At 27.9% G+C, this 24622-nt stretch overlaps 2 protein-coding genes across 9 annotated transcripts; both read right to left on the bottom strand.

Moving 5' to 3' along the window:
• Positions 1-1142: 1142 nt before the first annotated feature.
• Positions 1143-9612, bottom strand: LOC145199150 (gamma-tubulin complex component 4-like). Of its 2 annotated transcripts, none has more exons than XM_090094448.1 (19): positions 9524-9612; positions 9006-9153; positions 8252-8364; positions 8010-8063; positions 7637-7693; positions 7387-7466; positions 7176-7310; positions 6411-6501; positions 6213-6308; positions 6016-6094; positions 4405-4529; positions 4195-4245; positions 4001-4106; positions 3888-3922; positions 3636-3808; positions 3327-3507; positions 3071-3205; positions 1764-1871; positions 1143-1528 (listed from the first exon to the last, which is right to left on the bottom strand). In XM_090094448.1, the coding sequence occupies exons 1-19, from the start codon at positions 9602-9604 to the stop codon at positions 1385-1387; spliced, it is 1992 nt and encodes a 663-aa protein (XP_089950574.1). In that variant the 5' UTR covers positions 9605-9612; the 3' UTR covers positions 1143-1384. The 2 variants fall into 2 exon arrangements, 1 of the variants encoding a protein (XP_089950574.1); XR_016454610.1 differs by having other exon boundaries at positions 1405-1528; positions 4405-4525.
• Positions 9613-9886: 274 nt separating this feature from the next.
• On the bottom strand, positions 9887-20317 carry LOC145199151 (uncharacterized). 7 transcript variants are annotated; one of them, XM_090094523.1, is made up of 8 exons: positions 20108-20317; positions 19766-19828; positions 19374-19431; positions 15910-16064; positions 14233-14428; positions 11260-11394; positions 11025-11102; positions 9887-10611 (listed from the first exon to the last, which is right to left on the bottom strand). In XM_090094523.1, the coding sequence occupies exons 1-8, from the start codon at positions 20179-20181 to the stop codon at positions 10144-10146; spliced, it is 1227 nt and encodes a 408-aa protein (XP_089950649.1). In that variant the 5' UTR covers positions 20182-20317; the 3' UTR covers positions 9887-10143. The 7 variants fall into 7 exon arrangements, with proteins under 7 accessions (XP_089950649.1, XP_089950652.1, XP_089950656.1 ...); XM_090094526.1 differs by lacking the exon at positions 11025-11102; XM_090094530.1 differs by lacking the exon at positions 19374-19431 and having other exon boundaries at positions 20108-20297.
• Positions 20318-24622: the final 4305 nt, after the last annotated feature.

Here is a 24622-nt window from a genome sequence, read left to right as displayed (position 1 = left end):
AACAATCACAAATTGATGATGAATGACTTGAAGGCTCGATTGAAATTGCAGTAAAGATGTAGAGTTTGGCCACAACTGTCGTTTTACCTTCAGTTAGCTTTTCAGCTTAAAACATATAGGTAATAGTCTAAAGGACCCACTCTTAAAGCTAACACCACTCTGAAAATGGTGAAGAATTATTTACATGTAAATTACTGGTCATCTTTCTTGATGCAGATTACAAAAACACACTTTCTGCACTCTTGTTATTTTTAGGCAAAAGTTTGAATTTTTCATGATTGATAAATTTCATTTAATCAAAATTGTAATTTTACCTTCATTGAGCGCTATTACCTTTTGCCTGCAAAAAAAGTTCCTTTTCGTTATTTTTTCAAAAAATTACGGACCCACGCAATTACACTTCGAGTGTAATGTAAAGTCATAACTAGTAATGGAACTAATTTTTTTACGCTTTTTAAGCGCAACATTTTATATTTTGTGATAATTGTTCTAGGAACGAGTTTTTCTGTTCAAATTTTTACCTTACATTTTATTTCTCAAAGTCTTAAAAGCCATGACACTAAATAAGTCCTTTGGATTTTTAAATAAGGATTTTAAAATTACTTGTTATGGACTCCTATTGTCATATGAAACCCTCAAAAGGGTTTTTATAGGATGTTTTATTGATATTAGGGTCCCAAATTTACTAACTGTTTAGTGTTATCTGTTAGAAACATATTTTACCCAAAGAAAACCTTTTTTTTTTTAAAAAAAAGTGGTTGGTAATGTTTTAATTAAAGAACTAAATATGAAATTGTTTCAATTTCTAAGTAGTTTTAAATGAAATCGAAAATGTTAAACCAAATCCCTTTTTAAACAAACAAATTAAAATGTAATTAAAAGGATGTTGCTTATTTCAGTCTACCGACGTTGTTACGAGACGTCGTGAAACATGTAGGTAAATGTGTGACATGCGTGAAATATATGAATTTCAATAAAACTTATTAATAATATAGTAGATCATCTTTAACTAGTTATAAAGTTTTAAGTCCTTTCCCAGAATTACAATCTTCTTGTCGAGCGTTATTTACTTGAAAGCTCAAAGTTTCTTTTAAAAACACGGGGAACTTTTAAGTTTAATAGTAAGAAATAAATAAAGGTAAAGTTAAATAATAAATAATAATAGATAAATTAACAGAATTGTTTTTTTTTTTTAAAGTTTCGGCTCTGATTATCTTTTACGAGAACAAACCAAGTAATGATCAAAATTCAGACTTGAAATCGCCATTAATTTGATTGCAATCTTAAATTTGTAAAAATTCATTATTCGATCGCAACGTTGAGTTTTATATTAGAGGTGCAACAAAACCAGGTTTTTTGTCGAAATCAACATAAATTTCTTTCATCACAAAGAAGGCGACTCGCTTTTCCTAGTGAAATATTTATTAAAGTCAATACGTAGTAATAGCTGGGCCAGATGAGGAGAGGTCTGATGAGAGCGAACGCTGGACAAAATTTTAAACAAAAGCGAAGTTTGACGATCAAAATCCTAAAAGAAATCATTTAAAAAGTAAAGCTATCACTCAAATAATATTTAGTCCGGCTGTATTATTTTAAAAAAGACGGTTAATCTCTAGGGTCGGTCAAAAATCAATGTAGAAAAAGTGCAAAAACACGGTATATTTTTGTAAATATCGCAAAAGAACACGGAAAGATGAACTAATGTACTCTTCACAAATAATAATGAAATTTGTAGTAATCTTAGATAATGATTTAAAAGAGACCTGCGTAAACTGAAGCGCTTTTTCCAGTTCAGCCTCATCTTGATTTAAAGAAAGTAAATCGCAAAACTTCATACAAATCTCGAGTACTTGGTGCAGAATTGAAAGCACCTAAGTAAAAAGAAATCAATTCTCAACATCCATTAACAAACTCGAATTAAAAAGAGAGAAAATGATGAACAATGATAAAAGTAAAGTACTAAAATAGAGATAAAAAATTTCCCAATTTTAATACACACAGACAGTATAAAGTCAAAATATAATGGCTTCATGGAGATAATGCATACATATAAAGCTTAAGGACGCATCATAAGCACTAAGCACTACCATAAGCACTACTAGTTAAAAGTTTACGTTAAACTTATAATTTTAACTAAAGGTAATAAAAACCAAGATTTTCCTTAATCATTGTATTTTGCTAGAATTATTTATAACAAAAAGTAATAATTATCGAAGCAAAATGGGTTGACGCTTACAAAACTTTTGAAGATTTTTTTATATTTTTGATTCTTGAAAATATCCGCCTTTTTGCCTGTATAACATCAGCACATGCTCTGGACATTTTTTGCAATTAACTTATCTAATAATTCCGTTGTAATTTTATTTCCACAAGTTTTTTAAAAGTACCAAATTGTTTTGTATTAGTTGGTTGCATTTTCCTCACGTTTCTGTCTAACTCATCTTATAATGATCGGGTTAAAATCAAGAGATTGAGGAGGCCATTTCATATATTTTAGTTTTCTTTGCTTTACTTTAGTTGAAATACTATTCGGACAATATTTAGAACTGCGCTTGTGATCGTTGTCCTGCTGAAAAACAAATCCATGACCCACAAGCTCTGCTCCTCGACCCAATTTTTTGGCAGTAAAACTTTAAAAAAAATTTTTTTCCTGTTTTAAAAATTTAGATGGTTGTTGTCAATTTAGATGTAAATGTTTCTACAACATTTATTACGAAAAATTTTCTATTCACTTTTGTAAAAAGAAAAATACAAAAAAAACTGTTTAAAATATGCTTTGACTGAATTCTTGTATAACATAAAGATGACGCGTAGTATGCACTGAGCGCTATGAAACAATACATCTCGTTTAGACAAGTGAAGAAATGTCAAACAACCTTCTTCGTTTTGATTAAGAATGTGTTTCAACTTACTGTTCGTAAGATGCACATGATCGATAAAATCTACTGATTAGCTGGTTAAATTATGTTTAATTTTAAAATTTAACAAAAAAAAAGTAGGTGAATTTAAACTTTTGACCTGTAGCGTAGATAAAGTTCACGCACTTAAACATAGACTCAATACAACTTACCGGCTTCATGGAGATAAACGATTGCTGTAACATAGTTATGAGAAATGAGTCATGAGATTTATGAATACTTTCAAAGTCTCTGAGTTTTTTAATTTTCTCCAGTAACAAAGAAAACTGGGATTCCAAAACATCCACCTAAGATCATCTCAAATATTAAAAATCATTTCAAAAATTAGAGTCATAGATACTTTTCGAAATTTATGAAATTAAAGAATATGTTAAAATGAACAAACTAGTACAATCAAACGAATCCAACCTGTAAATAATACTGCAGATTATCAACAAAAAAAGCCATACGACTGCGCAACCCCCAAAACATACCAGCTGTTTTTTTTTTACTCGACTTTCGTCTTGAGGTCATCTGTAAGCACCACACATTCTGAAGTTCAATTTGTGTTCGACGAACACGCAGAAGAAACATGAATAACGCACTATATCTTTAGAAAAAAATGAAAAAATTCAATCATATTTTGTATGAAAAAATCACAATGTAGGTCCACATACTGAATGTAGGTAAATTAAGTATGGAAAAAGAAAAAAAGAATGGGAGAAAGAAAAAGCAAACTTTTCCATAACGGATTCCGTAAATAACAAATGAAGTGGCCACGGGGGGTTGTAAGATAGACGTAAGCAATCCCATGTCGTTTTTGTAAAATTTGGTTCATTTTCAAAATTTTGTATTGATGTATCAAGTGTCATACTGAATAATGATTCGTGTTCCTCACTATATGTAAGAATCTGTAAATAAAACATCCTTTTGTTTAAAATACATAAAATCGACGACAGTAAAAGAAAATCTTTTTTAAAAGTAACTTACTTTTGCAAGACATTGTTTGAAAGCAGCGTTGATATCTAAGAAAATCAACGATCAAAAAAGTTTGATAATAAGAAAAATCTGGAAAAGCGTAAAAAAAAATTCCAAAAGCGTACCATAAGCTACTGTACTGCTAGATGGTCCTTTCATTAAACAAAAAGCATGATCCACAAATGTAAGATAAAGTTCTCCTCTTCCTAGCAAGTACATTTCCTTTAATAGCTAAAAAGTGATGCATTTTTTTTATTTTTCTTACAAAAAATCTCTTGATGAAAACTCTTGTATAAAATAGATAGTAACAAAGTCTCACACGTAAGTGTTTCATGAGGTCGGCTTCTTCTACAACCAGTCTCCACAATTGCTGAATTATTAAACTAACTATTAGATTATAAGATATAAAATTTTTACAATACAATTTAAAAACAAATAGTATATGTTAAAAGCAACATTATGCTCTATTTTCAAAAACTGAACCAATCTTCAAAAACCAGTTAAAAGTTATTAAACAAAAGCATAAAACCTCGGCAACACATTCTTTTATTTTATCGATTTCAACTTCAAGAGCAGGTATTGATAAATGTGGTTGCTTTTGAAGTTGGTAAAGAGTTTGCAAGAACTCTGTTTCTCTGCCCTGCAAAATACTGCCTGTAATAAAACATGGTATACCATTAAAATCTTTAACATCAGTTGAACATGATGAAGTTCAGCACCATTTAGTCTTTAATTACTCAAAAACTACTTAACATATTTTTCTAGTTTTTTTGAAGAAGGAAGCTGATAGTTTGTTGTTTGATTGTATTGGTGTTAAGTGTTGCTTATCATTGTTATCAGGTTAAAATGAGTAAGTGTTGCTTATTATTGCTATCAGGTGTAAAATGAGTAAGTGTTGCTTATCATCGTTATCAGGTGTAAAATGAGTAAGTGTTGCTTATCATTGTTATCAGGTGTAAAATGAGTAAACAAATGTTAAATCAAGAAAAAGTTTTCAAAATTTTTCTTTAAAATCTTTCATTGTCACAAATTGACATTTCAAAATTGACTGGCGTTGCTTGATCTTCAGTTGGATTTATTTTGCATAAGATAGATATAGAGACTCAATCTACTGAAAGAAAAGTTGGAAGTGGAAAAAAGGATTTAAAAATAAATATAAAGCAAAATCATGCTCCATAAAGGCAAATCAATGTTAGTCGCAGAGAGAAAATTAAAATGCAGCCAAGCTTTGATAGGAAAAGTTCTTAAACCTGAAGAATATAAAGCATATCATAAAAGAAAACTCCAGAGCAATCCATTGATGTGGAAGTTAAAGCAATTCATTGTTCAAAAAAGCTATGTAAACTTTTAAGCCGAGAAAACTTGTGTATAATTGAAGACAATGAAAACTATTGCAAAAAGAACTTTTCACAATTTCCAGGTCAGCAATATTTTTATCACTCGAAAGGAAGATGTCACCAACAAGTTCAAGTATATTCAAACTGAAAAATTTGCTCTTAAAATCTTTGTATGGCAAGTAACTTTCTCTTGTGGTTTGAAGAGTGCACCATACATTTCTCGTTAGACCTTGAGTTTGGATTTGTATTATAGAAAAATGCTTAAAGAAACACCTTTTGCCATTCATTAAAAAAGACTACAATCCGCAAATCCTAGAAGTCTCTAGAATGGTACAATATGGCATTGAATTGGTACCTGTTGAAACTGTTCTGAACAGCCAGTTATTGAAAGCAATTGGTTAATTATAAAAGAAATCTTATTGAAGAGCAAGAAAATAGCTTCAGATGGAGAAGATTTTAAGAAAAAGTGGATAGCAGCTTCAAAAAAAGTAACTCAAAGCAAGGTCCAGGAGATGTCAAGTACTCGCAAAAATATTCAGCTTCTATCCAAGTTGTCAATTAAAAATGTAAAAAATAATTGATTCAAATATTTTAGTTTCCTTCTACAAAAAAATTACAAAAATCTATTAAGTATTTTCTAGCAACTAAAGATTAAAGGATGCTGAATTTCATCGTGTTCAACTGATATAATTCAATACAAATAAAAAAATCATAACAACTTTAATCTTTTTATTAAATTGTTCACTCAAAAATCTTCTTTCAACACAACAAAACCACATTTATACCACAATATAAATATATACTTGCTCTGTTGCTGTAATGGTATGCTTTTAAATTCTCAGTATCTTTGAGCATCTGCACTGATTGTCCAATGAATAAAACCTTAAGGAAAATTAAATTAATACAATCAACTAAATCTTCTCATTAAGTCAAAGAGAAGTTTAGATTTAGATTTTGAAACTGTGAATATTGAGTTAACCACCCTTTAAAAAAAACACACCTTTTCAGCAACTCTCATTGGGATATATGATGGAAGCATAGAAGGAACAATCATTATTCTAGAGGATTCACTGTTTTCTGATGTATTTTCAACCAGCTGTTTAAATTTAATCAGGCAAAAAAGTTATTTATCAAACACTTTAAAACATTTTAATGAAATAATCTTTGAAAAATGAGCACTAAGGTCAAATTCTAAAACCTGTAATTCTTCAATAAGATCATTGCCTTTAGCATCTCGCATTATTGTATTTGAGGACATAGCAGCACCATCAACATCATCATCTTCACTTCTAAAGAAGTTTTAATGAAATAAATTTGAATTCATCATGCAATAGTTCTCTCTTTCACCTAAAAAATAAACTTGGTTTTGTTTTTCTAAATAAATCTGTACAATCAGAGCATATTTTCAGTAACCTGGAAACCTCAAATGATTTGCAACTAACTTCATTAGCTAATTAAGTCAACACCCTTCATTTGATTTTTAACAAACTTAATTAGCTGAATAAATCAATACCTTTCAAATTAAAAATGCAATCAACATTTCTGGAAATTTTCCATCATATAATGTTATTAGTCTTCAAGATTTATTTTTTGTTCTTTCTGTTACTAGATTAAAAACAGCGTTTTAAAATTTTTTTTTTATGCTGTTAATGGAATGTAATAAATTTAGTAAGCAGTAAAATGAAATAATTTAAGAAATCAAAAGCTATGAAAATGAACAAAATGTGTTGAGTAACATAGGACAAGATATAGCAAAAAATTTGGTAAACCATAAGAAATATTTTAACTTTGAACATAATCAAAGAAAAACCAATTGGCTAGTTATAATCCAGTTACAGTAAATGGACCTTAACAATAAACTCTTGTGATTTTATAATAAAAAAAATAATTTTAAAAAGCTATCTAACATTTTATCAACTAAATATCAAGAAAATTTTAAATAATCTTTTATAAAAAAGCTCACAATTTTCTTTCTTCTTTCAGCTTTGTATTCATTTTATCAACAATAAAAAATTCATGATAACCATCAACTAATAGTCCGTGTAGCATCCAAGCAGATAGTTGCTTATATAATACACCATGACATGTGTGGAGAATTCTAAAAAAAAAAAAAAACTTCTTAGGATTTAGTGGTTTATAATAAAAATAAAGAATTATTCCTTTTTAAACTTTACTTTTCAACTGCTGCTTTGATGGGCGGAACCCCACAATAAGATGTTTTTTGGAGAAGTTCCAGAATTTGACATCCATGAACCTATGTAAAATACTTCAAAAGCTAATATTCAAGATGATGTCATCTTATCTACTAAAGCATCTGGTCTCCTGAGTTATGTTTTAAATGCATAAAAAAAATTAAGCACATAAGAAACCAATATCCTTAAAATGTATTTTAAAATGATGAAAAAATCTGATCTGAGAGCTTACTTTTTTTGTTTGAATTTTTTTGATCACATTCATTAAAGTTGGAAAGATGAAGAAATACTAAAAACAGTTACATTAATACAATTACACATATATAGGTACTAGTAACATGCAAAACATCAAAAAAATGGAGAACAAACTTTTCAAGCATAACTCTTTGTATTAAAGCTCATATCATAAAATCTCTAAGAAAAAGAAAATAGAAAAAGCAAGAAAACAAAAAGAGAAAGAAACTTAACAATTTGCTCTCTCTTTTCACTATCTACCCTACAACTTTTAAAACTCCATGTATGAATTATAAACTTCATTAAATTTAATATTTTACATGCTAGCATCACATTTAAATTTATCTTAAATAAAATTCTAAAACACTTACTTCTTCAAGTTCTTGATGCAGGCATGATAATGGTATGTGAGGGTCCTTCATTATCTTTAAAAAAATATAAAACTAAACTTGAAAAACGCTTAAGTAAAAGATTTAAGAATTAAAATATGAAAGAAATGACAGCCACTGAAGAGCATTTGAAATTATACTAAAACCATTAATTCACTATTTAAGTAGTTTGTCAATAAAAATAGATTTAAAACAAAAAAAAAAGAAAAAAGAATAATAAATACCTGATCTTCAATCTGAACAAGAGTTTGCAGGTAGGGTTCTAACACAGATGTCAATCCTGCACAGAATGCATGTAAGTATTGTCCTTGCAAACCTTGCTCAAGCTCAGCAGTTTCTAATAAATACTGATATGTAAAAGATCAAAAATTGAAAAATAACACAGGTTGTAAAAAAAAAAAAAGCATCAAACACTTATCAAGTCAAAGGATAATAAGCCAAAAAAAGTTTTTAGGTAAGTTTATATATTAAAAGACATTTTAAAAGAACGTTAGCAATATTCAAAAAGAAAAAAAAAAAAACATGAGGCAACATTTACTGCTTAATCACTCTGAAATTTACTGCTTAATCACTCTAGATTCTAAAAGGTCTTCATTTTCAGTCAGTGCAGTAAAGAGAGTATTTTTGTTGCAATTATTAAAGACTTTCAGCTCAATTCTTTTAACATATCTAGTTAATAGGTATCAACTTGGTTGTCCAAAAATGAATTATTTTGCATTCAAACTACCACCCTCTCTAATCATATAAATGCACAACAAAAATGATAAAAGTGTTAAAGATCCTTAACCAATTCAATCCATTAATCTAAACACTCCAAAGATTAACTTTGTAACAAATACAAATTTTACTACTAAAATTAGTCTTTCCAATAATAACTAAAATCAAAATGGTATAAAAGTATATGGTCAATGTAAACATTTTTTAGCTAAATAAAACAAAATTTTACCACATTCAATAAAATTACAACAATAATTTCACCTGTTTTCAGAATTCTGTTTACTGGAATTAAGTTAACACTGTACTTTTCAATGAAATTCTCAAACATTCTGTAAAATCCGCCAAGTTTACAGATTTTATCAAGTAGCTCTGTTTCACTGGGATGAACAAAAGGAAGATTCTTGGTCATCTAAATAGTAAATAGTTTTGATAATATAGAACTAATTTGTTGTAAAAAAAACTTGAATGAAAACTAATTACTAAACTTATTGCTATGGAGTTACCTTATGTTACCTTTATAATAGTAAATCAAAACAATAAATGCAAAATTGTAACAAGTAAAAAAATCAAAAAAGTCTAATCAAAAAAACTTAAATTAATATTCAAATGCAAAATTAAAACAAAAACAAATGGGACAACCATAAATACAACAAATGCAATAATCATGAATACAAAAAGTCCGAATTAAAAAACTTTTGAAAAAAGAATAAAAAAATATAAACTACTTTATGTAGAAAAATAAATTGTAAATTATCAACTATTTAATGTGGATAAACAACCTCTAATTCATCAGTGTCTTTATTGACTTTAAAAATAGCTCCAGGTGTTCCTGATAATGCAACTAACAACTCATGAAACATTTTATCTATCTAAAAGATAGGTAGAGAATAAAAATGCAAAATGAAAATATCACAATATTCTCTGGTCACATGTGCATTTTTAGTTTAATGTAAAGCATAGAACATCTCATAAAAGACCACAATGACACCCTTGATATTTTCCAAATTTAGAACTAATAACATTGAGTTTAGGTATAACTAATATAATCACTATTTTCAACATTTTCTAGAACAAACAAATTTTATGCTTTAAACAAATTGCTTTTCACAATTAAACAAATTATTTAAAAAAAAAAAAACTTGTTTGGAAACTGTCAATTAATTTCAACCAATAACATCACAGATTCTTTCATAAAAAAAAAAGAAAAAATGAAAGTAATAAAATCATGAATAAATAAAAAATAACATGCAGAGATTTAAATACATATGTAGCATTGTTTCACTAAAAACGCAACTGAAATAATCACTTGTTTTCTTTTACTAAGAGCTAAAATATACAAGTTTTTTGAAAACATATAAGGTAAATTTTTTTTTAACGTTTGATAAAAGTAAATACTTCATTATGAGTTAGTCAAATTCTTTGAATTTTCACCTAAGTCATGAACATCTTGTGGTAAACTGTTGCATGTGCTAAAGCTTTTTAACTTTTTGCAATTGGATAATTCATTTTTACTGGATGAACTTTTTCTTAAAACATGATTTATTGCAATATTTTTGTGTCTTTGATTGTCAGTACATTGTTTGTAATTCTCTATTTCATTCTCAAAGCTTTGTCCAGAAAAATTGCTATACATTTCATGAAACTCATGCTTATTTACCATATATTTTGATTTTTTACAGAAAGATGGTCCCATATACTCATATACAGGTTGTTCTATATTCTTCCAATTTGTGTTAAAAAAAGGATTGCTTTCATTCTCTACAGATAAGTATTGTTGCCATTTAGATGGCTCTTTAAAATTTGGGTTTCCTTCATTTTGTGCAAATCGGGATGTTGCATTACAAAATCGAGATGTTGCATCATACATCTAAATGAACAAAATGTGTTGAGTAACATAGGACAAGATATAGCAAAAAATTTCATAAACCATAAGAAATATTTTAACTTTGAACATAATCAAAGAAAAACCAATTGGCTAGTTATAATCCAGTTACTTGTCTAAATGCATATTGACCTTTACTAAAACTCTTTGTTAAAATCACTAAGATAATTACTTTTTTAATATTATAACAGAATCTATGAAGTAGAAATGGAGAGAAATAGTGTTTAAAAGTTTATCTGGTTGTAAGAATTATTGTCAAAACAGCATCATAAATTTATATCAACATTTAAATAGAACAGAATTCATTTAATTGGCAATAACTTCTACTAATTAATAAGATTTAAAAAATGTAATTTCAAAGAAACTTCACATAAACAAGTAAAAAAATATTAGTTTACATCATCCATGCCAAATGAGAAATTGGGTTCATAACAAAGACCATTGGGTAAAGACTTTAGCGTTGAAGGTAAAGTTTTCTAAAATTTAAATAAAAATAGTAAAATTAAAAAAAAAAAAATTTTAATAGCAAAACTAAAATTCTAAATGTTAATTTTAAAAGTTACATGATAAATATAATTTTAGGGTAAATACGACAAGCTCAAATGCATCAATCCAACATATTAGAAAAAAAACCTCATCAGGTGTCCTTGAAACAGTTGTAGTCAAGTTAGAGTTTACATTTAATGGCACCACTCTCTCTTCATGTTTTACATGTGAGATGTATGTAAAACTAGAAGTATTGTGAACTATCCTATTGTTTTCATTGTCCTGGTAAGAAAAAGAGATTTATTATTTTGAATGTTTATTATCATTTTATTAATTGGCATATTACTTATTGTTATATGATATATATTGTGATGGATGCTGTCACCATTTTCACTGTTAAAAGCAATATTAATAAACTAATCAAACAAATATTTACAAATCAAAGCATCTCTATCCAAATATTTTTAAATGTCTAACAAAAATGTCATATGCTGCACATATATAGGTGGTGCAAGAAAAAGCCATGCTGACATTTTTTCTTAATTTTGAAATTAAAATGGAAAACTATTCAAGTTGAACAAGTAGTATCAGATGTGCAAGTGAACAATATAAAAAATACAGGACAGGAGAGATATTTTTACATATAAACTAACATTTATATCATTAATATCTTTGAAAAAACCAGTAAAATTGGTTACATTCAATATTTTAGAAAACATGAGGATACTATTTAAGATTCTAATCAATAGTTTGTTAGTGTTTTAATTCAATGGTTGGTTAGTGTCAGATAAACTTTCCTCTAATATCCTCCACACTTTTGTTTATGTGAATCTACTTATTCAAAGCATGTAAATGAATTTTCAATAAAAATGTTTTGCCAGCTTTTGCCATAAATAAAGTTATCAACAAATAACTCATGTTTGGTTAACAGTCAGTAGTTATCCAAATTGTGTAAATATAAATTTATTATAGTTATTTTTGACAAATACTGGCAATGAAAAAAATGTTTTTTTGCTGTATATATAACGATTTTTGCTACTTTACTACTAAACAAGAATTTAAAATTTTGTAACCTTTTGAGTATTTTTCTATTTTTATTATATTCTCTTGATATACTAATTATTTCTTTTATAGCTATATGTCTACTGGAAAACACAACAATTAAAATAATTGTTTTTAGATGAAATATTTTGATATTTACAACTAATATGTGATCACAGAGCACACAGATTTTGTCAATTTCAAAATGATGTTGTATGTATAAAAGAACAGTGTGACCTGAAGTGGACTTTGATGCCTCTATTGGCCAAAGGATATGCAAACAGAAATGTTTGTTAATAGCTTCAGTAATTTAAAAATAGTCATTGTTTCTATTTTGCCTTATTTCACTTCAGATTATAACTTATATTAAAGAAAACAAAACTGCTATTTAAAGGAACCCAAAACCTTCATCTATTTTACATTGTTGACCTTTAAGATTTAAATTTTAAAAAAGTCAACTAATTTAATGCTCATCAAAGAAGCCACTTTGAAAGATGAGATCTCTAATATTTTAAAAACTTATGTTGAGTTATCAAATGGAAAGTCCATTTTAGACAGAAATCCAACTTAAGTTACTATGTTACACTTTATGCATGGATAACATTTTTTGAGTGTCTTCTTCCTATTTCATACAAGTTGAAGAGAATGAACAAAATGAAAGAGATGCAGAGAAAGCTCTTGTTAAATAACAAAAAATCAGAATAGAAAAGGCAATCCTACAGAAAATAGGACTTGTTGTTGGCTACCAGAAATTTGGAGAATCAGGAGCATCAAATGCTAATATAACACTGCTCAATGAGCCTTTTTAAATGAAGATGCATTTGTCAAAATTACAGGAATAAAAAAAGAACTGTTTTAAATTGCACATGATCCTAACTTTTATATCAAATGAATTTTCAATTAACTTCACCAAGTTTCACTCTAAGGCATGTAATATCAATGGTATAAGCAGGAGTATAGCTTTTTGGTCTTGAAACTAAAAAGCTCTACTCTTTTTTGTACTATTGGTGTAACATGCATCAGAGTTTTCACAACATCTCAATTCATGGATCTGAAAAAATAGAAAGTCTAGATTTGCCAATAGGTTCATTTAGTGAAGAAACTCAAGAAGTTTGGAAATAAGGAATTTAAATGTTATAGGGAATATCATTCACATAAAAAGTTTCAAGAATGAAGACAAAATATAAAATAAAAATATAAGACTTTTAGATACATCTAATTCAGTTACTTTATCCTATAGAAAAATGGTTTCATCAATACAAAAAAAATTTCCTCCTGGTGTTGTTTAACTTTTTATTTGAAAGAACAAAAGTAAAACCAATTCTTAATTAAAAAAAAAAAAAAAAAATTTTTTTATATAAATTTACTTTTTATATAGATTTTAAGGCTTCATCAATAAATATGCAAGATAGGTACTTGCTATTAATTTTTTATAGTTTGTATTCTTAAACTACAAAAATTCTAACAAAAACCAATAAAATAATTTTGGCAAAAAAAAACTTGATTTAGTTTTTCTTCAAAAAAAACTTGATTTAGTCTGAGGCTCTGAAACTTTCTTTGAGGAAAGAAAGAAAAAGAAAAATCAAGAACAGGGCAAAAAAAAAGACCAGTTGTTCATCTTCTTCTCATTTGGAATACTGAGTTGAACTTTAACTTATTCTTATATAGAATGTGAATTTTACCCTCTTGACAGGTTTTTAAAAAACACACATTGTTTTACAAATGTAACATTTTTACGCCAATGGTGGTTTATAACCACCTCAAACTCCTGGTAATTATTTTATGTTTAATTATTTGGTAGAACAATTTCTAATTTGGAAATTTTTAAGACAATGACAGGTTACAATAGGGTAAAAAAGTTCTATGGCTTGAGGTATCAAAATAATTAAAGTTTTGTTGATGCTAATTACTGTATTTAACAATTTTTGTGTGTTTATGACTTGCACTTCAATATTTTTTGAGAAAATTAATTTAAAAGTTGAATCTGATTTTTTACTTTTTATAGATTTCCTAAAGAAAATCTTTACAACTACTTACTATTTGTTACTACTATTAGGATTAAAAAACAAAAAATAAAACCTCTGCTTCTAAGTTAGATGATCTTCTCACTTCAGTGGAACTGACCAAATATTTTTTTTCAAATTGTTTACGGTGGTTTAACTGTTGAGGTACAACAGCTTCATTAACTACAGCAGATAATTCATTATCACATTCATTTTCAAGATTATCTTCATAAAAGCTTTTATCATCTTCCTGTCCTGCAATGTTGTACACCCTAAACATTCAAAACTTAAATGTAAATTAATTAGATGTTTATCAAATAGTCACCAAGTCTTTTTTTAATTACATATTTATACTTAGGATCAACATCATTATAGAGACTGTGCCACAAATGTGGTGTTTTGGCAAAAATTAGCTTTCTGCCTGATATCCAACCAAAGCATTTGTTAAAAGCTGAAGATTCTGTATTATTTTATTATTTTCTTATATTCAGTATTCAGTAATCTGTGAAATCACTTTATCCTTCTTGGCCATACCCTCAATTTCTTCAAAAACATTTAACATTTCCCGTTAAAGACATAATTTTCAATGCCATTATTTTAGCTTATACAGCATCTTTAATATTGATAAGTAGTGCTCCTTTCATGATTTCTAAAATTTTTTTACAATTCAACTACTTGTTTTTTTTTTTTTATATTGTTCAGTTCTTTAAGTTTAAAAATATTAAAGATTTTTTAGCAGAAAAAAGTTTTCAGCACTTTTTTAATTTTCTTCTGTATCCAAACAAATTGTTGTCTATTTGAACAAATACTGAAGTTTTGCCAATACCAACTGTAGTGATGAGAATAGGCTGATTATGGATTTGAATATATCCATCTAGCATGATTGTTACATTTTAATTATAAAAAGTTTTTTTTTTTCTGGATCTTGAAATTTAACTGAAGTTGAGGTACATATAGAGGTATTGAAACTTATTCTGAAATTTTAAGGAGTTGAGGTACATATAGAGGTATTGGAAACTGTAAAACTTTTTAATGTATGAGAAGTTTACAAAATTTAATAATAAAGCCCCAATAGATAATTCTGCTATAACTTTGTCTAAAGTTTTTTTTTGCTTTTGTGTTTTAATAAGGAAACTTATTCTGTTTATCTATAGCCGAGTAGCTATTGGCAAGTTGGCAAGCTTTAACTAATGGCCTACTAACAGCAGGTGAAGTATCATATGAGCCTATAACTTCAGCTATTTCATTTTTTCCCTGGCTTGTATTTTATAATTTGCACTTCTTTAAATGTGTTTTGTGATTTGCATTCTTGCACTGAATTTAGTATTGCAATGCAAGCAATTTTGTGTGTTTCTTTTTCATCAAATGATGATAAATTACCTTCTTAACTACCCCCCCATACTGCATCCTTGTGAAGTTACCTTTTTTTTTCTTTTGAAAGTTGACAAGGTTGATAACATATATGTAATAAGGCAGAAGATGATTAAATTAAAATAAAACATACAGCAACATCTCAAGCATTAGTATTTATACAATTTTACTTTAAACTCTATCTCAAAAATTAAACCATCAAAGAACCAGTTGATTTGAACCAGTGAAATCCAGTTTTTATTAGTTTTAACCAAGTAAAAACTAATAAAAAATGGCTTTTTGCTAACACTGCAATTTGGACACCAATAGATTTTTTACAAAAAACCTTGGTGTAGTGAAATAGCTCTTAACATATCTATATTCAAATAAATAAAATATTTACCAGTTGAATTCAGTTTGTTTTCTTTTTAAAAGCTGAAGATAATTATCCATTTGTGTAGTTCTTTTTTTTCCACTTACTTTTAATGACTTAGACTTTTCTCGTTTTGAAAAAGAAGAAGGATGAGGAAGATTAATTAGAGACATCTGATTTGATACCTACAAGAAGAATTCAATGTCTTTACTTTTATTATGAGAATAAATTATATAAAATTTTAATAGCCTCATTGTTGAGTTCTAGGCAGAAGATATTATATTCACATTAATAATTTTTCATAGTTATTAAAACTCTCATGTTACAGTCTTTTTGTGAAAGTTATACTTAAAGATATCATAAAGTAAGAACCAGTTTGTGACAATATCATATAGTAAAATATCAAAAAGCAAGACCTGGTATGTGACAATACCATATAATAAAATGAGTATTGATAAAAAAACAGGATTGGCAGGTGACATTTTTTGCACCAAGCTGAAAATTTTTAAATTTAAGTATATAGCCTTTTCCTTTTTCAAACACCTCTAAAGTTTTTACCCTCAATCAAATAATTAAAAACTTCTTCATAAAAAATTTGGGGTGTCATTTAATGGGTCAGTATTTTTAATAAGTTGGTCAGAGTTTTTTTACTTTTAATTTTCAGTATTTTATTGAGATAGTCAGTATTTTAATTAAATGGTCAGCATTGTATATTAGCTGTCACTTAATTAATTTAGTTTTCATTATTTCATTCATAAATCAGTTTTTCATTAAATGGCCAGTAAATTAACCAAGTGGTAAGTAATTTGATTAAAATTATCTGTATTATAAATAAAATGATCTGTAATTTATGTAAAATGATATGTAGTTTAATTAAAGCAAATTGAACTTTAAACTGAAATAATTTAGTAAAAACTGTCAATAAGATTGCCATTTCTATCTGAGCAATGAGCAAAAAAAGTTTTAAAAAATGGAAAAATTTGTATTAGAATACAAGTGAAGAAAATAAAACAACTGATGAGCAAGCATTGTTGAAACAAAGGAAACAGAAAAAAAGTGGATAAGATATGAAACATACCCGAACAAGAAAGATGAAATTGCAGCTAAACAGTTTTTAGGTCATCAGAAAGCCAAGTTTCAGACAATTAGGTTCCTTACAGTTAGGTCAACAGAATTTTAGGATTGAGAGCCGTTTAGGTTTACAGGTTCATTTCATACTTTTGGAGAGAGACAAGAGAGAGATGAGAGAGAGACATAGGAGAGATAGTGAGGAATGAGAAAAAGAGAGGAGAGAGAGGAGGAAATATGTTTTGCTCTCTCTCTTCTCTTTCCTTTCTCCTCTATCTCCCTCTCTTTTCTTCTCTATCTCTCTCTCTTCTCTTTCTTTTATTTCTTCTCAAATTTTTTCACTAACAGAAAATCAATGGAGTTACCATTACTCTAATTACATTAAAAATGGAAAAAGATCATACTATAGATGTAAAGCCATTCAAAAATGTAAATAGCAATGCGATGCTGTAGTTTATCTTTTATTTAATTCAGCAAGTGACAATGTAATCATTTACAAAATGATTGTAGATAATGGCCCTAAAATCCAAAGACAATTCAAAGTTTCAAATTTTTGAATCAATAAAGATTCCTAGAGATACTTTATAAAAACTAAATTGGCAAGGGTTCCCTTTCTTACAAGTTCACACCACTGATATGGATCACCATTTTTATGTATTTAAAATGGCCATGTGTTCTAATAAAAAAAAACTGCAGATTTGAATGAAGAAACTTTAAGGTATTCATTCTCAATATTTAAAGAGTTTGCACTAGAGATGGTTGCAAAATGGTCAAATGAATATACAACAAACATGAAAAATACAGCCAAGAACCAATAATTACAATAAATTTGTGGACAAAAGGTTATCAGTAGGCCAACACCAACAGATCAATCTCATCCAAACAAAAAGACCCCTCACCTGAAGCATAATATGTCTGATCAAGTTGTGGCACCACTCAGACAGCACAAATGGCTACTTGTGTCAGTTTGAAATTTTCAATGGGTTTTGTCACCCAGATGAAATATTCATTGCCTAAAACTTGGTTATTACTATGGTCATTATATAGGCAGGACTGTTCTCAATACCCACCTGTTGTGTCAGTAGAACACAACTGTATTATCACAATTTTCTAGAGGTTTTTATAATGTTAACTATGGAGAAATTTGGCCACAGGGCACTCACATCCACTCAAAGTGATGCACATCGACAGAACTGCAGAATGCTAGAGCCATTCAAATCCACCTTAACACACAGTTCAAAACATTTCATTGGAAAGTCACAAGCTTAGGGAAAGAAAAGAAACTTGTGTTTGCACAAGTTGGGAGTGTCAAGCCTATGACATGCCCAAACCATTATGCAGCTCACCATGTTAGCTATATACACTAGAGGCTTCAGTTAGACAGTTTACACATACAAAGAAAAAATTTCTTTCTGTAAATATATAAAAAAATACAGTAGTTTCCAAAAGTTTAGAAGCATCCATTATTTTTTTAGTATTTAAACATTTTTTGTCAATAACTTGATAAAGAAAAAAGATTTTATTTTAGGGTTTTTTACTTTTTATTAGTAAATTTTATAAGCATATTAAATTACAAAAAAAAATTTACAAAATACTATAAACATTAAAATTACATAAGCAAAATGTTATGGTAATTTACAAAAGCAAATAATTAAAGTGTTTAAAAGCTTAAAGGCACTCAATATGTGAATTAAAGTAATAAATTTAATTAAATCAATTAAGTAAGTAGTCAATTTAATTTATAGTTAAAATAAGGAAATTAAAACATTAATTAGAGAATTAATAAGTTATATCCAATGTGTTAATATTTTCCTATACTAACTAATAAAATAATGTTACTAATCTATTTCCTACATTGTTCAAAAGTTTAGACACTTTCTAAATAACCTTATGTCTCCATTACTAATGGAAATACCTTATATCTCCATTACTAATGGAAAAAAGTAATTTGGAATGATGAAAGTAATTTTGAGCTTGTTAACTGTAAAAAAAAATTTTACAGTTAAAAGAATGGCTCATGAAAAATAAAAAACCAACATCATAAAAAGGCAGATGAAGAATTCAAACGAAGAAAAGAATTGATTGTTTAATACTGTACTTGGTAAGTTCATGAAAAACGTTAAATATGCTATATCTTATATGTTATATTAAACTAATAATGTTATGCATTATAAATATGTTATACTAAACTAATAATGAAAGCTCAAGACAAACTGCAACATATTTAACGTTTTTCATGAACTTACCAAGTACAGTATTAAGCAATCAATTCTTTTCTTCATTTGAATTCTTCTAATGTAGAATTGATAAAAAAGCATGAGAAAATATTTACCAGCAACAGAGTCAAATCAAAATGTAAGAAATTAAGTAAAAAATAATCACTTTTATTTACTTCTATTAACTAAATATAAAACAATCTCACTTACTACATTAGGAATATCTAAGACTTGCTTTCTAGAAACATTTTTCTGAAACAATTCTTTTCTAAACATTAATAATATTATACACATATATTAAAACTGGACTACTTTATTTCTATATAATATAATTCTTTTCCAGATTTTACACATAAGTTGATTAAATCTAATACAATATTATTTATTTAGCTTTTTATTTTAGTAATGTTATTTAATTATAAATACTATAATTGACTTTTTCGTAAACAAATTAACTTTTTACCTTTAGTTAGATTTTATTCAAAAAAAATGTGATGACAAGTTAAAACTCATTAAATGAATATTAATAAATATACATCTTTACATATCACTACAATATTTCTATTAGCAAATAAAATAATAACTTTAAATTATCACCACACCTTTGATTTAAAACTACTTGATTTGAATCTGCATCTTTTTGCCTTGAAACAACTTCAGAAGAACTAAAATAAAAATTAAATTAAATTCACTTGAATGAAAACCATATGTACTATCTAAAACATAAACAGTATTAAGTGAACAGCACCCTAAAGTTATATGATTTAATACATTTTAAGCCTTATAATTGCTTTTCACTTAAAAATTTTGGTTATAACAAATTTTAATAAATAATTGTGTGGAATTTGTAGCAAATTTAAATTATAAAAAAAAACAGTATTTATAGCATAAGTTTATTTATAAAATTATTTTTAGAATTGTTTTGAATTTTAATAAGTACATACATAAATGAACCAATTCTTTTTCTTCTAACCGCATTGGCCTTGTTGAACTTATTTGAACTACTTTCAAAATCCATGTTATAAATAATTGTAATAACTAAGTATTATGAAATTTATTTGTGACAGAAACTTAAATATTCATGAAATTACGGATAATGTTGTTAATTGCTGATTACGCCACCACCATAAAATCGACCTATCTTTTTACCGCCGTAACAATTTATTACGAAAAACAGGAAGGGTTGACATTTTTTCGCCTAAAAATTCAGCTTAAATTCAGCGCATAAAATGTTTCACGAATTTGTTATTTACAATTATCGTAAATTTTTCCTTAAATTTTGTATTGTTTCACTTTTCACAATATTGGAAAAAGGTATTTTTACGATGTTTTATTTCTTGAAAATTGTTTTATAACATATCTCAATTATATATTTCTTTGAAATATAAAAAGATGTCATGAATAATTTTGCTAGGTTACTTTTAAAATGCTGCCAGTTAAGACACTACGCGTAAGAAAAGTCAAAGAGAATTTTCGTAAAAATTTAAATTTGAGAGTGGATGCTGCAATAATTCTTGCTGCCTAGAAACAAGAGCTGTGTGAATCACTAACAGCCAGCCTGTAAGATTAAGCAGATGCTCAGTGCATCAAAAAATTTCGACTCCCAAAGAACATTATTCAAGATGTGATTGACAAACTCAGAAATGATTAGTGTTGTGACCAAAACTAAAAATTGTAAAAAACTTAACCAAAAAGACCGTTACTAAAATTAGTTGACTAACTTTTTAGTCTAATTAAAATTAGTCGACTAACTTTTTAGCGTAACTAAAACTAGTCGACTGACATTTTAGCGTAACTTATATTAGTCAACTAACTATGTAGTCTAACTGAATTTAGTCGACTAACTTTTTAGTTTAACTAATTTTAGTCTACTAAATTTTTAATTTGCGAAAAATATATTGTTACTGTTACCCATGGCCGTTGAGAGAGAGGGGGGTGGACGGGGAAGATTCCCGGGGCCCCATGTGTGTACAAATAATTTTTTAAAATAATTTTTAAAAGATTTAAACAGTTTTGCTTTTTAAAAGATTTGATTAACTTTCATTTTTAATTTTCAATGACCAGAGCACGCTTTTATTGGTCCTGGTTATATAACTGATCATAATGAGGGCCCCTTAAGAAAACTTCCTCAGGGCCCGAAATTTCTCTCGGTCGCTACGCTGTTATCCAAAAATACTTTTTAAAATCTTGTTATATGTTTGTTGTGAAGTGGTTTGAGCGCCTTGTTTTTAATTACAAATTGCTGTAAGTTACAATTTACATCTGCAGGGCATCTGTTGCGAGGTTCGATTTTCAGAGTTTTTCAGGTTTTTAGAGAAAGGTTTGAGACATATACACTTGGAGTTTTGTAATAAAATTTATCTAATTAATCCCCCGTTATTATTAAGTACTTGTTTTAAATTTCAATGAAACGCGGTTCAGATCTGGATTTTTTCAATTTCTAATTAAAGTGAATTATAAATTATAAAACACATGTGAAATCAATTTATAAAAAAAAAAAATGCTGCCATGTTTTTGAAAGGTGTGTTATGTTCAGAAGCATTTTCGGATTTCGGATTTATATAATACCTGCGATGATTTTTTGAGGTAATAATACCTAATTTATTTCGTTCTACACTCATAAAAACGCAGATATTTACAATGACAATAATAAGATTGAACAGTTAGGCAATTGTTTTTTATTATTTCTATATTGTTTAATTGAACATATATCTTGTTCAACTTTCAATTTTGTTTTTCTTTTAAAAATTATTATTAAAATGTTAATAACTAATTATGTTTTCTGTATAAAATATCAGCTGTTTTTGACGGAGTTGTTCTGCTAACAATTTTTATTTAATTCAATAAAAGAAAATTTGGGGCAATACTAGGTACAAACAAAATATTTTTATTACTTAATTGTCACAAATTATATTACGTACAAAACAATAAATTTTGATGAATGTCTTTAAATTGATTTATTTATCACAATTCATGTTCATATAATTTCACGGTAGAGGTTATTCAGTTTTTTTTAGCACAAAATCTTGTTTAGTCAACCAATTTTAGTTAGAATAAAAAGTTAGTCGACAAGTAATAGTTAGACTGAAATGTTAGTCGACTAATTTTAGTTAGACTGAAATGTTAGTCGACTAATTTTAGTTACGCTAAAAACTTATATATAAATTTTAATTTAAATTCACGGTAAAAGGTAAAACCCTAACATTGTGTATAAAAGATCTATTATACAATGAAAGTTGCATCGAAGATGATTTTCATATGATCTTCATATGATGGAAATGCTAAATAAAGTAATCAAGAATTTTTTTTACATCTTTTTATTACCACGTAGCACACTGGTGGATTTTTAAAAATTCGCGGCCGAAATGTCAAATTTGAAAATCAAACTTAACACTACATGCGACTGATATCTCCAGACTAATTAGTTTTCTCCAGACAATGACGTACCATGAAACAATTGAACCAAATATTCAATTGCTTTATTGTACGTCAAGTTGACCGAAACCATCGACGTATAAGAGATGGACGTGTAACTCATTGTTTACATCAAAGAGGCCGCAGAAATCAGCGAGCCATGCGAGTTTTAAACAAACTCTAAATTTTCACCCGTCGACAAAAAATCTATTAAAATGGCTGCCGACAGATTTAAAAGAGAAATTCTTATCACGTGGTATAGTTTAAACTTTTATAGCATTTGTTTAATAAGACTATTCAGGATAAAGTAACTACTTTACGTGTTGACAAATTACTAAACAAATAAAACCCAGCTAAAGGAAATTAGTTGTCGGCACGAACAGATTTTCAACATTTTTTCAAGGCTAATTTTAATAACTTTAGTTACCAGATATCAAAGCCTTCGAGTTGGTTATTACCCGATTTAAACTATCCGAATATTACCCGTAGAAGTACTAACAAACTATCATTCCTGTTGCTCGCTGGTTGCTAGTTGCGCCAAGTGCGGTAGAACCCAGAGACCTAGAAGTTTTGCCCAGTCGCTGGTCACCCGAAAATCGGGTAATTCTATTACCCGATTTTTTTGCCCGAAAATCGGACAATAAAATTACCCGTAGAAGTACCCGAAAATCGGACAATAAAATTACCCGTAGAAGTACCCGAAAATCGGACAATAAAATTACCCGATTTCTTTACTCGAAAATCGGACAATAAAATTACCCGATTTCTTTACTCGAAAATCGGACAATAAAATTACCCGTAGAAGTACCCGAAAATCGGACAATAAAATTACCCGATTTCTTTACTCGAAAATCGGACAATAAAATTACCCGTAGAAGTACCCGAAAATTGGACAATAAAATTACCCGTAGAAGTACCCGAAAATTAGACAATAAAATTACCCGTAGAAATACCCGAAAATCGGGTAATAAAGTAACCCGATAAACGGGTATATCGTGAAATAAAATTACCAGATCATCGAACCGAAATTTTCTCGCGATCGGGTATTTTCGTTCTTTTTTTTTTTTTTTTTTTTTTTTGTCTGTTTTTTTGTTGCGTTATTTTAAATTTAACTTTATTACAATTCTTTTAATACCACTTTTATTTCTATTTACTAGTTCCACTCACTTCATGTAAGTAATAATTTTTAATTAATTAAAAATTAATGGTGGGTTGAACTAAGACTCAATTTTCGACAGTTTTTTTTTAAACATTGTGCTATCATCTCACCTCTTAAATATAAAAGTAAGTGAAAATTTCTTTTTTTAATTTCATTTACTTTTTTATTTAATGCGCTTCCCGCTTTTGTTACCCGGTTATGTATGTATGTATGTATGTATGTATGTATGTATGTATGTATGTATGTATGTATGTATGTATGTATGTATGTATGTATGTATGTATGTATGTATGTATGTATGTATGTATGTATGTATGTATGTATGTATGTATGTATGTATGTATGTATGTATGTATGTATGTATGTATGTATGTATGTATGTATGTATGTATGTATGTATGTATGTATGTATGTATGTATGTATGTATGTATGTATGTATGTATGTATGTATGTATGTATGTATGTATGTATGTATGTATGTATGTATGTATGTATGTATGTATGTATGTATGTATGTATGTATGTATGGAATAATATGGAATTACCCGCTGGTCAGGTAATTTTTTAAAAAATTCGTGTAATATATATTTTTTTCTTTACTTTTTATAAAATCTTTTCATTTCTTTTTAGATGAACAAATCAACATAAATATGGGAATTTTTCACTAATGTCAATTACGACAAAGCCACCGGTAAAAAGAGTGTCATAAAGAATTTACAGCAATCTAGGGATGTACAAGTGTTTTGCGCAAACACTTCAAAGTAAAATATGAAGATCTGTTCACATAATTGGAAAGAAAAGATGCGAATAAAATGAGGGCTGATGAATCTTTTGAGGTTAATTTTGATGATTCTGAATCTCAATCAATAATTGGACCATCTTAAC

Source organism: Hydra viridissima, unplaced genomic scaffold, assembly GCF_058129835.1.
Source record: "Hydra viridissima isolate aposymbiotic clone 2 unplaced genomic scaffold, HvirCarnegie_v1 scaffold_1, whole genome shotgun sequence".
Taxonomy (NCBI): domain Eukaryota; kingdom Metazoa; phylum Cnidaria; class Hydrozoa; order Anthoathecata; family Hydridae; genus Hydra; species Hydra viridissima.
Note: the sequence above shows the minus strand (reverse complement) of the source record. Positions and strands in the feature narration are given on the sequence as shown.

Bases quoted from the DNA above. Each gene is read 5' to 3' on its own strand.
- LOC145199150 (XM_090094448.1), bottom strand. From the start codon at position 9,604: ATGTTTCATGAGTTGTTAGTTGCATTATCAGGAACACCTGGAGCTATT. The intron at 6,095-6,212 runs GTGTGTTTTTTT...ATTTTCCTTAAG, and splicing joins CAATGAGAGTTGCTGAAAAG to GTTTTATTCATTGGACAATC. The intron at 4,530-6,015 runs GTATATATTTAT...GTTTTATTACAG, and splicing joins CCATTACAGCAACAGAGCAA to GCAGTATTTTGCAGGGCAGA.
- LOC145199151 (XM_090094523.1), bottom strand. From the start codon at position 20,181: ATGGATTTTGAAAGTAGTTCAAATAAGTTCAACAAGGCCAATGCGGTT. The intron at 19,432-19,765 runs GTGTGGTGATAA...ATTAATGTTTAG, and splicing joins CAAGTAGTTTTAAATCAAAG to AAAAGAATTGTTTCAGAAAA. The intron at 14,429-15,909 runs GTAAATATTTTA...TTGAATGTTTAG, and splicing joins AAACAAACTGAATTCAACTG to GGTGTACAACATTGCAGGAC.